Source organism: Dendrobates tinctorius, unplaced genomic scaffold (assembly GCF_039654945.1).
Source record: "Dendrobates tinctorius isolate UK_male_01 unplaced genomic scaffold, ASM3965494v1 ptg000147l, whole genome shotgun sequence".
Classification (NCBI taxonomy): Eukaryota; Metazoa; Chordata; class Amphibia; order Anura; family Dendrobatidae; genus Dendrobates; species Dendrobates tinctorius.
In genome coordinates this window covers 1,485,281-1,501,905 of record NW_027361814.1, presented here as the reverse complement: position 1 = coordinate 1,501,905, position 16,625 = coordinate 1,485,281, and the positions used below count along the sequence as shown (strand labels likewise).

General features: G+C 43.9%; 1 protein-coding gene across 1 annotated transcript in view; it reads left to right on the top strand.

The window, feature by feature from the left end:
- The window catches only part of CLRN3 (clarin 3), a 45,221-nt gene extending 29,957 nt beyond the window's left edge, over positions 1 to 15,264 (top strand). Inside the window, exon 3 of the mRNA XM_073546343.1 lies at positions 14,585 to 15,264. Coding sequence (XP_073402444.1) covers positions 14,585 to 14,862 — 278 coding nt within the window. The 3' untranslated portion in view covers positions 14,863 to 15,264. The remainder of the gene's footprint in view (positions 1 to 14,584) is intronic.
- The last annotated feature ends 1,361 nt before the right edge of the window (positions 15,265 to 16,625 follow it).

Below are 16,625 nucleotides of genomic sequence, written 5' to 3'. Positions count from 1 at the left end.
ACAGAGCTTCAAAGACCACAGAACAATTTCTTGTCTTACTGTATTGACACAGAGCAAACGCTTTGTGTCTCAGTATCAAAGTTCAGCATTAATGATATTACACCATAGTATATTGCAATATAGTGTTTGGATTCAAACAACCATATTTCATATTTGCAATACTTTCCACCCTTGGTCTAATGACCACACTATATCAAAGCATATAAACAATATATTACAATATGTAGGCTATAAGATATCCATATTTTTATTAGCACCACAGCATTAATTTTGGAAAATCAACTGAATAATAATAATAATAATAATAATAATAATAAGAAGAAGAAGCAGAACTAGATGTGTATTTCCTAAAGGAAGTACAGATAGTGCTTTGAAATGGTGCCCGGGCTGCCCCTTTAAGAGAGACTTGCCTGCTTCCCCTGCAAGACTTTCAACTCAGGATCCGTTTTAACTGTGGGTGCCTCTCAGTGGCCACTTTGGCCTCAGGGTCTGATTTGGTGGGTGGGGCCCCTCAGGATCTGATTCGGTGGCCTGGGCTCCTCAGGACTTGAATTGGTGGCCGGGATCCCTCAGGGTCTGATTTTGTGGGTGTGGCCCCTCAGGGTCCGATTTTGTGGGTGTGGCCCCTCAGGGTCCGATTTTGTGGCCGGATCCCCTCAGGGTCCAATTTTGTGGGTGGGTCCCCTCAGGGTCCGATTTTGTGGGCGGGGCCCCTCAGGGTCTGATTTGGTGGGCGGGGCCCCTCAGGGTCCGATTTGGTGGGCGGGGCCCTTCAGGGTCCAATTTGGTGGGCGGGGCCACTCTGGGTCCGATTTGGTGGGCGGGGCCACTCTGGGTCCGATTTGGTGGGCGGGGCCACTCTGGGTCCGATTTGGAGGCCAGGGTGGCTCAGCCTCTGATTTGTAGGCCAGGGTCGATCAGCCTCCGATTTGGAGCCTGGGGTCACTCAGCTTTCGATTTTGTGCGTCTGCCCTTTAAGACTCATTTTGGTGCGCCGGCCCTTTAAGAATCACTTTGGCGCGTCGGCCCTTTAAGAGCCAGTTTGGCGCACTGGGCTTCTAAACTCACTTTGGCGCACATTCTCTCTCAGGGGCATGCATCATGTGATGAAGCTAGATTTGCTTTGCATTTGTGCTGTGGGTTTCGCTTTAAGAGCGTATATTATCTGGCAGAATCTCTGTCCTGGAGAGGTCATGTAAAGTTCGTAGGCGTTGGCATAGTAACTGGGTGTGCCTGCACATATCAATGAGCTTAACTGCCATTTGAATCGCCTCAGGCCATGTTTTCTCTGTGGCAACATTTTCCCATTGAAAAGCATTGAGGTAAATGTTTTTTCAAACGCAAATTGCACAAAAACTACAAATCGGATCGACACGAAAATTACTTAGCACACCACTCGTGGACGCTGGCTTCGAAACGACACCTCAACGGAGTCTGTGCGTGTAATGGTTCAGGCCGCATTAATTGTGGAAATTCAACTGAATAATAAGAAGAAGCAGAAAAAGAAGAAGAATAAGTTAGCAGCGTTCGGATTACAAGATAGTGGTTTCTTTAAAGCACTATAATTATAGATTCATTAACAGTAGCTTACTGATGGTTTCCAGGTAGCAAAAAAAAATGAAGGCTTTTGAATATATGTTATAAATATTATGTGTTTTACTGTATATTCTACCATATCTAGGCCATTTGCAGATTGACAATCCAAAGTTTTGAAATTATCAGAATGGCATGATAAAACTCAAAGATCCATCAACAGTGGTTTGCTGATTGTTTCCAGGTGGTAAAAATATTTTCAGTGTAATAGTGGTTTTATTATTACTGGTGGTAGTGATCTAATCACTGGATCATGTGAATGGAGTTCTGCTATACAGAAAAAAAATTGTGAAGGAGCTTTTATTTTGAGGACCGTTGGGGTCCTGGCAACCAGACCCCACAGATCAGCAATTGATGGCTTCTCCTAACAATATTCAATCTCTTCTATTGGTTGAAAACCCCTTTATACCCCAAAGCCCACGTAGATAATGAGTATACTGACATAAAAAAATCAGCTCCATTAACAGTAGCTTACTAGCGGTTTCCAGGTAGCAAAAATAATATTTTTAGCGTTGCACAGAATACAAGCAAACAAGGAAATATATCTTTATTAGAGTTGAGCGAAATGGGTCGAAAAAATTCAAAAGTTGCCGACTTTTGGCAAAGTCGGGTTTCATGAAACGAAACCCGACCCTAGGATGAGGTCGGCCACGAGGTCGGCGACTTACGCGCCAAAGTCGCGTTTCAAAAGTTTGTTTTGCGCTCTTTTTCAGCCAATCAGGATCCACAGACACTGTGGGCAACGTGATGACATAGGCACGGGTCACCACCATCTTTCAGAAGGGCATGCAAGTGATTGGCTTGCTTTGGTGGGTGTCACAGGGGGTATAAAAGGGCGTGCACGCCGACCGCCATCTTACTTCTGCCGATCTTAGTATAGGGAGAGGTTGCTGCTGATTCTGTAGGGAGAGCGTTAGGCAGGGAAGAAGACAAAAAAACTGCTTCTGCTGCTAGCGATTTGGCCTGCACAACACACCAGTCACTGTGTGTGCAGTGCAAGGGGAGGCTATATAGTGGTGTATCAGTGGTGTTGGTTGTTGGGCTGCCTTCTAAGGCTTCCTGACATTCCTGCATTGCTGTTTACCCACTGCTCCGCAAACTGCTTTTTTAAAAGCAATCCCAATTTTTTTTTTTGTCCTGCTGAGAAGAAAAAAAAACTGCTTCTGCTGCTAGCAATTTGGCCTGCACAACACACCAGTCACTGTGTGTGCAGTGCAAGGGGAGGCTATATAGTGGTGTATCAGTGGTGTTGGTTGTTGGGCTGCCTTCTAAGGCTTCCTGACATTCCTGCATTGCTGTTTACCCACTGCTCCGCAAACTGCTTTTTTAAAAGCAATCCAATCTCCCTTATCCTCTAGTCACTTTTGTCACAGCTGTGCCATCGAGCCTGTCACATAGCGCTCAGATATTCATTGGGCCTCACACAATCCAAAAGTGTCCAGTGTCCAAAAGTGTGTGCAGAGATTCAAAATCTCCCTTATCCTCTAGTCACTTTGGTCACAGCTGTGCCATCGAGCCTGTCACATAGCGCTCAGATATCAGTGGGCCTCACACAATCCAAAAGTGTCCAGTGTCCAAAAGAGTGTGCAGAGATTCAAAATCTCCCTTATCCTCTAGTCACTTTGGTCACAGCTGTGCCATCGAGCCTGTCACATAGCGCTCAGATATCAGTGGGCCTCACACAATCCAAAAGTGTCCAGTGTCCAAAAGTGTGTGCAGAGATTCAAAATCTCCCTTATCCTCTAGTCACTTTGGTCACAGCTGTGGCATCGAGCCTGTCACATAGCGCTCAGATATCAGTGGGCCTCACACAATCCAAAAGTGTCCAGTGTCCAAAAGTGTGTGCAGAGATTCAAAATCTCCCTTATCCTCTAGTCACTTTGGTCACAGCTGTGCCATCGAGCCTGTCACATAGCGCTCAGATATCAGTGGGCCTCACACAATCCAAAAGTGTCCAGTGTCCAAAAGTGTGTGCAGAGATTCAAAATCTCCCTTATCCTCTAGTCACTTTGGTCACAGCTGTGCCATCGAGCCTGTCACATAGCACTCAGATATCAGTGGGCCTCACACAATCCAAAAGTGTCCAGTGTCCAAACGTGTGTGCAGAGATTCAAAATCTCCCTTATCCTCTAGTCACTTTGGTCACAGCTGTGCCATCGAGCCTGTCACATAGCGCTCAGATATCAGTGGGCCTCACACAATCCAAAAGTGTCCAGTTTCCAAAAGTGTGCGCAGAGATTCAAAATCTCCCTTATCCTCTAGTCACTTTGGTCACAGCTGTGCCATCGAGCCTGTCACATAGCGCTCAGATATCAGTGGGCCTCACACAATCCAAAAGTGTCCAGTGTCCAAAAGTGTGTGCAGAGATTCAAAATCTCCCTTATCCTCTAGTCACTTTGGTCACAGCTGTGCCATCGAGCCTGTCACATAGCGCTCAGATATCAGTGGGCCTCACACAATCCAAAAGTGTCCAGTGTCCAAAAGTGTGTGCAGAGATTGAAAATCTCCCTTATCCTCTAGTCACTTTGGTCACAGCTGTGCCATCGAGCCTGTCACATAGCGCTCAGATATCAGTGGGCCTCACACAATCCAAAAGTGTCCAGTGTCCAAAAGTGTGTGCAGAGATTCAAAATCTCCCTTATCCTCTAGTCACTTTGGTCACAGCTGTGCCATCGAGCCTGTCACATAGCGCTCAGATATCAGTGGGCCTCACACAATCCAAAAGTGTCCAGTGTCCAAAAGTGTGTGCAGAGATTGAAAATCTCCCTTATCCTCTAGTCACTTTGGTCACAGCTGTGCCATCGAGCCTGTCACATAGCGCTCAGATATCAGTGGGCCTCACACAATCCAAAAGTGTCCAGTGTCCAAAAGTGTGTGCAGAGATTCAAAATCTCCCTTATCCTCTAGTCACTTTGGTCACAGCTGTGCCATCGAGCCTGTCACATAGCGCTCAGATATCAGTGGGCCTCACACAATCCAAAAGTGTCCAGTGTCCAAAAGTGTGTGCAGAGATTCAAAATCTCCCTTATCCTCTAGTCACTTTGGTCACAGCTGTGCCATCGAGCCTGTCACATAGCGCTCAGATATCAGTGGGCCTCACACAATCCAAAAGTGTCCAGTGTCCAAAAGTGTGTGCAGAGATTCAAAATCTCCCTTATCCTCTAGTCACTTTGGTCACAGCTGTGCCATCGAGCCTGTCACATAGCTCTCAGATATCAGTGGGCCTCACACAATCCAAAAGTGTCCATCCAGTGTCCAAAAGTATGTGCAGAGATTCAAAATCTCCCTTATCCTCTAGTCACTTTGGTCAAAGCTGTGCCATCGAGCCTGTCACATAGCGCTCAGATATCAGTGGGCCTCACACAATCCAAAAGTGTCCAGTGTCCAAAAGTGTGTGCAGAGATTCAAAATCTCCCTTATCCTCTAGTCACTTTGGTCACAGCTGTGCCATCGAGCCTGTCACATAGCGCTCAGATATCAGTGGGCCTCACACAATCCAAAAGTGTCCAGTGTCCAAAAGTGTGTGCAGAGATTCAAAATCTCCCTTATCCTCTAGTCACTTTGGTCACAGCTGTGCCATCGAGCCTGTCACATAGCGCTCAGATATCAGTGGGCCTCACACAATCCAAAAGTGTCCAGTGTCCAAAAGTGTGTGCAGAGATTGAAAATCTCCCTTATCCTCTAGTCACTTTGGTCACAGCTGTGCCATCGAGCCTGTCACATAGCGCTCAGATATCAGTGGGCCTCACACAATCCAAAAGTGTCCAGTGTCCAAAAGTGTGTGCAGAGATTCAAAATCTCCCTTATCCTCTAGTCACTTTGGTCACAGCTGTGCCATCGAGCCTGTCACATAGCGCTCAGATATCAGTGGGCCTCACACAATCCAAAAGTGTCCAGTGTCCAAAAGTGTGTGCAGAGATTCAAAATCTCCCTTATCCTCTAGTCACTTTGGTCACAGCTGTGCCATCGAGCCTGTCACATAGCGCTCAGATATCAGTGGGCCTCACACAATCCAAAAGTGTCCAGTGTCCAAAAGTGTGTGCAGAGATTCAAAATCTCCCTTATCCTCTAGTCACTTTGGTCACAGCTGTGCCATCGAGCCTGTCACATAGCGCTCAGATATCAGTGGGCCTCACACAATCCAAAAGTGTCCATCCAGTGTCCAAAAGTGTGTGCAGAGATTCAAAATCTCCCTTATCCTCTAGTCACTTTGGTCACAGCTGTGCCATCGAGCCTGTCACATAGCGCTCAGATATTCATTGGGCCTCACACAATCCAAAAGTGTCCAGTGTCCAAAAGTGTGTGCAGAGATTCAAAATCTCCCTTATCCTCTAGTCACTTTGGTCACAGCTGTGCCATCGAGCCTGTCACATAGCACTCAGATATCAGTGGGCCTCACACAATCCAAAAGTGTCCAGTGTCCAAAAGTGTGTGCAGAGATTCAAAATCTCCCTTTCCTCTAGTCACTTTGGTCACAGCTGTGCCATCGAGCCTGTCACATAGCGCTCAGATATCAGTGGGCCTCACACAATCCAAAAGTGTCCATCCAGTGTCCAAAAGTGTGTGCAGAGATTCAAAATCTCCCTTATCCTCTAGTCACTTTGGTCACAGCTGTGCCATCGAGCCTGTCACATAGAGCTCAGATATTCATTGGGCCTCACACAATCCAAAAGTGTCCAGTGTCCAAAAGTGTGTGCAGAGATTGAAAATCTCCCTTATCCTCTAGTCACTTTGGTCACAGCTGTGCCATCGAGCCTGTCACATAGCGCTCAGATATCAGTGGGCCTCACACAATCCAAAAGTGTCCAGTGTCCACAAGTGTCTGCAGAAATTCAAAATCTCCCCTGTCCTATAGACACCTTGTACCTTGTTTTACATTACTATATAGTTTGTTGGATTTTGTCTACATTTCTACCAAAAATGAGGAAGGCTGGTGGAAGAGGCCGTGGAATTGGGCGTGGGTTGGCAGCTGGTAATGATGGTGTTGGTGGTGGATCTGATGGTAGTGGCAAGAGCAAAATAGGACCGAATGCAGGAGGTGCTGACCCTGCGTCATCGTCTGGCTACATAAGGCCTCGAACGCTTAGTTTTCTAGGAGTTGGCAAACCGCTTTTAAAGCCAGAGCATCAGGAAAAAGTTTTGTCTTACATTGCTGACTCAGCCTCCAGCTCTATCGCCTCCTCTTCTTCAGTTGTAAAAAGTAAAAGCATTGAGTCGTCATTGGAGGCTCATGTTCATGAACCACACCTTTCCTTGTGTCCTTCACCCCAACCAAGATTGAAGGATGACGCAGGCCATACTATTGATTACTCCATGGAGCTGTTTTCACATACCATGCCTGGATTATCAAGTGAAATGGTGAATTACCCAGGCCAAGATGAATCTGACATGGAGTGCACTGATGCACAGCCACTGCTCGATGAATCTGCTGGTACATTGACCCAGACCACTACATTCCCCTCGCATGCTACACGACCTGAATCTGACCCTGATGAAACTCAGGTTACCCTTCCCATATACAGTTCCATCTTGCACGGTGACAAAGAGGAAGCTGCAGATGAAAGTACAGGTTCGGCCCACCCGCCATCAGACACACCACCGTACTATCAGGGGCCCTGTGCCAGTGCCGCCGCCAACGAGTGGGCCCCCCCTGCTTGCCCAGGATCACAGCACTTGCAAAGTTGAAATACTGTGCAGTGAGATGGAAGATGGGGACGACGAGGAGTCCAGACAAGTACAGGGATTCCCTAGCGAGGAGACTTATTTGATTGTTTTCAATGTTGGGACAGCAATTTTTGGGGAGCACTATACTCTGGAGAATGATAGATGGGGCCCACCATACACTGGAACATTCCAAAGGTGGACATCAGACACTGGAGCAGCATTTACAGGGCCCATTATACACTAGAGCATTAGAAATGGGGCCCATTATGTTTGGAGCATTATTTGGGCCCATAAGACAGTGGAGCTTCATCCATGGGGACCAACATATACTGTAGCATTATGTGGAGCTCATCATATACTGTTTCAAACATTATATGGGACCAATGATTCTGTATGGAGAAATAGATGGGCCTCGTCATGAGATGTAAAAAGTGAGGTATTTTTCATTGTACTATACCGCTATTTCTCTGCCGTACCGGAGCATGATGAGTTGTGGTATGTGTTAAAGGGGCGCTCTTTCGCCCAGGGCACATGAAAACCTGGAGCCAGCCCTCCCCCCCCCACAGTCTGTAGCCAAATAACCCCCATTTTTCAGTGCGTAACTTGTATTATGAAGTTAATTAAGGTTGACAAGCTTAAGTAAGAAGAATTGATGCTTTTGGCATTCAAATGGGCACTGTTGGTGTGTTTCCTGTCCTCCTCTCACTGCCGACTTTTATTCCCCATTGACTTACATTGGGTTTCGTGTTTCGGGACGACCCCGACTTTTCCCTATAATCGGACGATCTTGCTCGACCCGACTTTTGGAAAAGTCGGGTTTCACGAAACGAAACGCGACCCTAAAAAACCAAAAGTCGCTCAACTCTAATCTTTATGTTTCTGGACTATCTAGAGACTTGTTTCACATTTACAGATGAACAACTCTGTCACGTACCCACTTGCCAGCACGTGGCTTGGGTTTGCGCCTGCAAGGGTTAATCTATCTCCGCTCACTCAGTCCAGCATCCAACCTCTGTCCTATGCTGCAATGGGAGCATAAATCACACCTCGACACAGACCACACACCCCTTTTCATACATGCTGCCACCACTCACCGAATACACGGGCGATGAGTCCTAGAAATGTTACTACTACTGTCTGCCAATCACCAGGAACACACACCTTAAGGCTATGGATTATTTAGCGCATGCAAGGTTCAGACTTATTAAAGTTTAAGCTTTAATATAAAAGGTACAGTGCTTACAATAAAAGGATATCAAAATGGAAATAAAAAGTGACATACAAATATGAAAAAACTGATAAAATAAAAGGAGAAAACTTATATCGAACTTTGCAGTCTGGTATTGTGTCCCTGAGGGAGGGGGAAATATGAAATGGAGCACATCAGCTGTCCATGCTGCCCCCCCACATGTAAACATCTTTATTTGTGTGTAGGCCTATTTTATAAACTTAGCCGATAGATCAGATTGCTAGACCAGCCTCTCATGTTAATATTCTAATTGCTGGTTTGTGACTGGACCATGGCGACTCTGCCAATGACTATATTATTTTTCTCTGAAACTCTTTGTGTAACCTTTCTCGTAGATAGATAGTGTCAGGCTGTAATTGGTATCTCATAGAATCATAGAATCGTAGAGTTGGAAGGGACCTCCTGGGCCATCTGGTCCAACCCCCTGCTCAAAGCAGGATTCGCTAAATCATCCCAGTCAGATGTCTATCCAGCCTCTGTTTGAAGACTTCCATTGAAGGAGAACTCACCACTTCTCGTGGCAGCCTGTTCCACTCATTGATCACTCTAACTGTCAAAAAGTTTTTTCTAATATCTAATCTGTGTCTCCTCCCATTCAGTTTCATCCCATTGCTTCTAGTCTTTCCTTGTGCAAATGAGAATAAAGTTGATCCTTCTACAATGTGACAGCCCTTTAGATATTTGTAGACAGCTATTAAGTCTCCTCTCAGTCTTCTCTTTTGCAAACTAAACATTCCCAAATCCTGCAACCTTTCCTCATAAGACAGGGTTTGCAGACCGGTCACCATTCTGGTCGCTCTTTTCTGAACTTGCTCCAGTTTGTTGATGTCTTTTTTAAAATGTGGTGCCCAAAACTGGACACAATATTCCAGATGAGGTCTGACCAAAGAGGAGTAGAGGGAAATAATGACTTCACGTGATCTAGACTGTATGCTTCTGTTAATACATCCTAGAATTGCATTTGCCTTTTTTGCTGCTGCATCACACTGTTGACTCATATTCAGTCTGTGATCTATTAGTATACCCAAGTCTTTTTCACATGTGCTGTCACTTAGCCCTATTCCTCCCATTCTATATATGCTTTTTTCATTTTTATTGCCCAGATGTAGTACTTTGCATTTTTCCCTGTTAAAAACCATTCTGTTTGTTGCTGCCCACTTCTCCAGTTTATTTATATCTTTTTGAATCCTCTCTCTCTCTTCTCTAGTATTAGCTATCCCTCCTAGCTTTGTGTCATCAGCAAATTTAATCAGTTTACCCTCAATTCCTTCATCTAAATCGTTGATAAAGATGTTGAACAATACAGGGCCCAGGACAGAGCCCTGTGGTACCCCACTTGAGACATTCTTCCAACTGGATGTGCAGCCATTTACGACCACTCTTTGGGTCCGATCACTAAGCCAGTTATGAATCCACCTAACAGTTGCCTTGTCCATTCCATACTTAGTCATTTTTTCAATAAGCATTGTATGAGAGACTTTGTCAAATGCTTTGCTGAAGTCAAGATATACTATATCTACAGCATTTCCTTGATCCACCCAATCAGTGATACAGTCATAGAAGGAAATTAAGTTAGTCTGACATGACTTATTAGTTACAAACCCATGCTGACTCTGTTTAATCACTTCATTCTTATCCAGGTATTGACATACATGTTGTTTAATAATTTGTTCAAAGATCTTTCCTGGTATAGAAGTCAGACTCACCGGCCTATAGTTGCCTGGGTCCACCTTCTTCCCCTTTTTGAAGATAGGAACAACATTTGCTCTTCTCCAGTCTTCTGGCACTTCTCCTGTTCTCCAAGAATTTTCAAAGATTATGGAGAGGGGTTCAAAAATTTCTTCTGCTATCTCCTTCAGTACTCTGGGGTGTAATTCATCTGGACCTGGAGACTTGAATTCATTTAGGTTAGCTAAGTGTTTCCTCACAATCTTTCTGTTTATAGATATCCTGGATTCTTCTATTCCCTTAATAGGACAGTGAATAACAGTTGATGTTACATTTCCTTTGTGAGAGAAAACAGATGCAAAATAGGAATTTAAAAGTTCAGCCTTCTCAACATCCTGTCTTACCATTTCATCATTTTCATCCTGTAAAAATCCTATATCATCTTTGACTTTTCTTTTACTTTTGACATATCCCCAAAATCCTTTATTATTGCTTTTGACATCTCTTGCAAGCCTCAATTCATTTTCAGCTTTAGCTAATCTGATTTGTGCCCTGCAGGTTCTGCAGACAGCATTATATTCTTCTTTAGATATGCCTCCCTCTTTCCATTTTATAAACATTTTTTTCTTCCTTTTTAGCATGTGCTTAAGTTCTGTGTTCATCCATCCTGGTTTCCTTAAATGCTTCCTATTCTTCCCTCTTTTCAGAATTGTTAACAACTGTGCTTTGAGAATTTCATTTTTCAAGATTTCCCATCCCTCCTGGACATTTTTGTCTTTTAGGATATCCAGCCATTGGATCCCTCCAATTCTCTTTCTGAATCCCTTAAAATCTGCCTTTCTGAAATCTAACCTTGACGTCTGAGTCTTCACAGGTCTTCCGCCTCTAGTTATCCAAAATTCTAAAATAGCATGGTCGCTACCTCCTAGGGTCCCAGCCACTTTTACCTCCTCAACCAAAAAGAGCTGGAAGGTTTGAAATGTTTCCACTTTGTAGTTCTCAGTAAAGCCCCCTAGTGAGACTGGAGACAGGAGACTGCCTTCTCAGGATAACAAGTACTGTGACCCCTGTGAGACGTGCAGCCTAGAGCAGATGTTGATTACGGCCAATCATACACCAATACCTATACATATTTCACTACAAACTCAAAGCATTAAAAGTAGCAAAACACCATAATATGAATACCAGATCCATCAATAGTAGTTTACTGATGGTTTCCAGATATCAAAAATATTTTCAATATCACACAAAATATGAAAAAAATTAAAAAAACAAACAAAAGGAGTTTGAGATATACAACGTATCACATAGATGATATTTTACGTTTTCTCTGTAGTCACTCCTGTTAAGTCGTCATGCATGATGTGTGGTTTGGACCAAATAATGACCTGTTGGCTCGGTATAAAGATATTGGTACAGAGTCTATTTTAAGATCCTTATCAGCTGATGATGCTTGGCTGACAAGTACAAGCTTTCTTAAAGGGGATTATACTTTCCTTGGTCGATATTTGTCCATAATAAAATGAAAAATCATCCTCCTCAGATCCTCCAAGACTTTCAGCTAAAGGTTTTGATTTTCTAAAGGTCAATAGAGAATTTTCTTATAGCGCTTAATGTCAGCTTAACCCATGTTGTGTTTATTAACGATGTTCCTGATTTGCAACGCATGATGTATTACAGCACAGCGCCGGTCATCCCATAACTTCATCCTGGTGGCACTGTTTGTAGGATCTGAGGCTAGGTGAACCCTAACGGTGCTTCCACATTGCGTTCTCTGTCCCTGTGGGGACATACAGTGCGTCCGAAATCCCCCAAAACAAGGTTTGGACGCATGCGCCGACGGGGCCATAGCCTGTATTGGTGCCGGCAGAGCTCACATTCGCTCTGCCATCACCATTACAGTCCGTTTTGCGGGGTATTTCATACATATGCCCCGACAGGGATACAGAACACAATGTGTAAGCAGGTGAGGGTCACACCACCGTTTCCTCTCCATCTGACAAACACAGTTCAATTATACTGATCAGACTCTGATCAGAGGTTGATCAGAGTGGGATCTGATTTTCTCAGAGGTGAAAATCATCAAAGTGCAGTCTGATTTTTTTGTCACCGACCCATACACTTGAATAGGCGAAAACGATCCAATTCATGGAAGCAAATCATACACGTTGCGATTTATTTCCTTGGACCACCCAGTTCGAGGAAAAATAAGACACGTGCAAAGCCCCATAGAATAACGTGGGTATGAGAGTGATCCGTCAAAACCCCAGATAGGGCTCATGCACACGACCGTGAATTGGACTAACAGAAATCCCTAACTGAATGTAGAGTTCTGATGCTGGTTATTGACAGATCCAACTTTTTGTTTCCCTTTTCAAAAATGAAAATACTTGTAGGTTAAGTTTTTCAACACAAAGACGCTTCAGGCAAACTCCGGCAGTCTTTTTCTTGAAGCGTCTTCTTCGCCGTCTTTTTTGTGGATACTTCTTTGATAATTTAAATTATAAATGGTGGCTGTTTCCAAGTGAAAGTCGCCCGAAGATGAACAGGTTACTTCTTTTAGCCACTTCCATGGTTTTCGAAGACTGAAGCAGTGAAAAGAAGTGATAAAAGAAAGAACATTTGCACAGCAAAGATGCTCTGACACTACTGTGCATTGTATTTATTCTTTGTAGCATCTTTATAGCACTTTTTCAGGAGGATTAATCTTAAAAAGACATCCTTGGCACATAACTACGGTATATACTTTAATTGAAAGTTAAAGATAAGTTATTCTTTTAAAAGGGATGCGCGGGACTTTAACATTGATGGCATATTTTAGAATAGGTCATCAGTGTCTGATTGGTGGGGGTACGACACCCGAGATCTCCACCAATCAGCTGTTCTCGTTGTCGGCAGTGGCTGGAACTGCCCTGTTATGGTGCTGCAGAAGCACAGCTCCGTCGACTATATAACGGTCGCAGTCAGACTGCACATCCACCCGGAATTGAAATCAATAGGGGGTGGATGTGCAGTACCCGGCCACGGTCATTATTCCGTTGACTGAGCAGTGCAGCTACACAGCTGAGCAGTTCCAGCTGCTGCTCACACCAGAGACAGTTAATTGTCAGGTGTGCCGGGTGACCCCCCACTGATCAGACACTGATGACCTATCTTAAGGATTGGTCATCAATGCTAAAGTCCTGGATAACCCCTTTAAAAAAATTATCTCCCACTCCTATGCAGATATATTTTACCTATGTACATATTCCGCAGTACTTTACATTTTACAGGGGGACTTGTACAGACAGTATTGTCTTGGGCCATGCTGCTCACAAGTTTACAATCTATGAGGAAATAGGGAGACATGAAAGGAGAATGGTAAAAGGTGTTTGTGTAGTACGGTCCAGCCATAAATAGCATATGGTACATAGGGGGATTCAAGACACTGCATGAACCAGTCACCAGCCACTATCAGTATAAGTACACAGACACGGAGTGCTAATAAGTAATGGAAGGCGTGTGAACAGATGCTGAGAGAGTCCTCATTTATAAGAAAATTTTGTATGGGTGAAACGGGGATAGTTATATAAGTGATGTGGGGTGATATGACAGTCTAAATAAATGCGTTTTTTAGGGCACTCTTAAAACTGTAGATATTGGGGATTAATTAAATTGTCCTGATTAATTAAATTGTTCAAAGAAATGGCGCAACACATGAGAAGTCTTGGAGATGAGAGTGAGAGGTTCGGACTACTGAGGATGTTAGTCTTAAGTTATCAGCAGAACATAGGGCACGGGTAGGGTGATAGACTGAGACGAGGGAGGAGATGTAGGGTGGTGATGAACCGTGGAGTGCTTTGTGAGTGACAGTGATAAGTTTATATTGGACTCTGTATTGGATGGAGAACCAGTGCAACAACTGGCACAGGGTAGAGGCATCGGTATAGTGGTTGGCAAGGAATATGATCCTGACTTCTGCATTCAAGACGGATTGGAGAGGGGAGAGTTTAGTAAGAGGAAAACCAATCAGTAGAGAGTTGCTATAGTCCAGACGAGACTATAAGAGCTACAGTAAGAGTTTTTGCAGAGTCAAAGGTAAGAAAAGATTGAGTTCTAAAAATATTTTTGAGGTGTAGATGACATGAACGAGAGAGTGATCGGATGTAGGGGGTGAAGGAAATATCTGAATCAAATATGACCTCACGACAGCGGGCATGTTGCTGGGGAGTAATGGTAGAACCACACACGGAAACGGCAATATTGTGGGTAGGTAGATTAGTGGAGGCAGGAAACACAAGGAGTTCAGTTTTTAGAAAATTCAGTTTAAGATAGAGAGAGGACATTTTTTAGTTGGGATTATACACGGAAGGACACATCTGGCACTTGTTGGTTAATTCTTGCTATTAATGGACTGATTTATTCTTTCAGGGATCCCCATCCTTCTTGCCATGATCTTGTTTGCCATAAATATAGAAGCCAACAAACTGCCAAAGGAAATTGCAGTCGCTGTGGATCAGACCACAGATGTTTTTGGATCTACCCAGAACACTATATATGGATATTCATTCTGGCTCCTGCTACTCAGCGTATTCCTCAATTGCGGCACAATAGCAATTATTTACTATTACCAACATATGAGAAACAGCCAACAAGTAGAAAAAGAAAGACCCATGGAGACAGCGAGCCGAGATGTTATCCTGTTCTGAAGAAATGGCCCGGACTCCTCACCGAGGAAGAGACTTATTATTTAATTGGCTTTATTATGTGACTTACTAGACATTTGGAATAAAGCAGCAGGGATTTCTGAGGACGATCGGGCTTCGCTGATCGTTTAATAGTCTAATATCCCATAATTATTGGACATTTTAGATGTATATTTTGTTAGGCTTCCGAACAGTAGGGGCCAATTTATATTAAACAATTATTCTCTTTGTTAACGGCAGGAATTGTATCCTCCTGTGCAGCAGGCGCTGACATTATTTGTAGGAACGGTGTAACGGATCCCACCGGGGGTGCTGAGACGAGCCGGAGAGCAGTCATTTGGTAATAATATATGAAGCGTTTGTTAATGAATCTGAAGTTTTATTAAATTTGATATTTGGGAGTTATTTTCTTTATCTTTGATTTCTCAGTTACAAAAGCCTTGTTAGTGAAGATGAGCAAAGTGATCTGTAACAAATCAAATTAATTACAAATTTCCTGAAAATTTACGATTCCAATGGCCTTCACATAACTCATGGCCCAAGGTCCTCACATAACTCATGGCTCAAGGACCTCACATAATTCATGGCCCAAGGTCCTCACATAACTCATGGCCCAAGGTCCTCACATAACTCATGGCCCAAGGTCCTCACATAACTCATGGCTCAAGGACCTCACATAATTCATGGCCCAAGGTCCTCACATAACTCATGGCCCAAGGTCCTCACATAACTCATGGTTCAAGGACCTCACATAACTCATGGCCCAAGGACCTCACATAACTCATGGCCCAAGATGCTCACATAATTCATGGCTCATTGACCTCACATAACTCATGGCCCAAGGACCTCACATTACTCATGGCCCAAGGTCCTCACATAACTCATGGCCCAAGGATCTCACATAACTCATAGCCCAAGGTCCTCACATAATTCATGGCCCAAGGTCCTCACATAACTCATGGACCAAGGTCCTCACATACCACATGGCCCAAGGACCTTGTCCATTGTTTATTATACTTTGGGGTCTGGAGAGAATTTTGAGCATGATAAACATCTTTTCATGGTATTTGTGGCACTTTTGTTCGAACTCATTTTAATAGTGTAAGGAGGCGGACAAGAGTGAAGATGCTACTGATACCCATAATAAAAATTAAAGTAACTTGCCTCTGCTATAAAAGGTAGGCTGACATGACAGGGTTTTTTTTAAGTATAGGAAGGGTTAAAAGTATAAGGGGAGAAGATTGGGATCTGTCAGGGTGAGAAGAACTGAGTTAGTGGGGAGGAGAGAATAAGGGGTGCTAAAGGGTTGTACATGAGAAGGCAGCCATTTTAGGTATCCCTGAAGAAAGAAGCAATTTCCCACCCACCCTGCCTCCTCTTTTATATGGGGTACTTTTACAACAGGAGTCGAGCATGTGTTTCTTTGTGTGTGTGTGGGGGGGCTGTGGTTGGGAAAGCCAGGATGTTTACCAGGTGCCTCTGAGCTGGAGATAAAATGGCTAGAGGTAAAAGTCAACCTTGAGCAGTTGTGGTTATATGTGGTTGTTTGTTATAATAAAAGGCTGTTGTGGCCATTTTAATCCATCCTGGTGTTCAGCCTGTTTATTTCAGGAAAGGAAAAAAGGGATCAGGGCAGGACAGGGGTGACATAACAACATATGACTCGCATTTACCCCTTGTCATGTAAGGTTACTTGGATGTAACAGCGCAGACAATGAAGAGACAGTAGTACTTAACCAAAACTATTTATTTGACCAACACAGAAA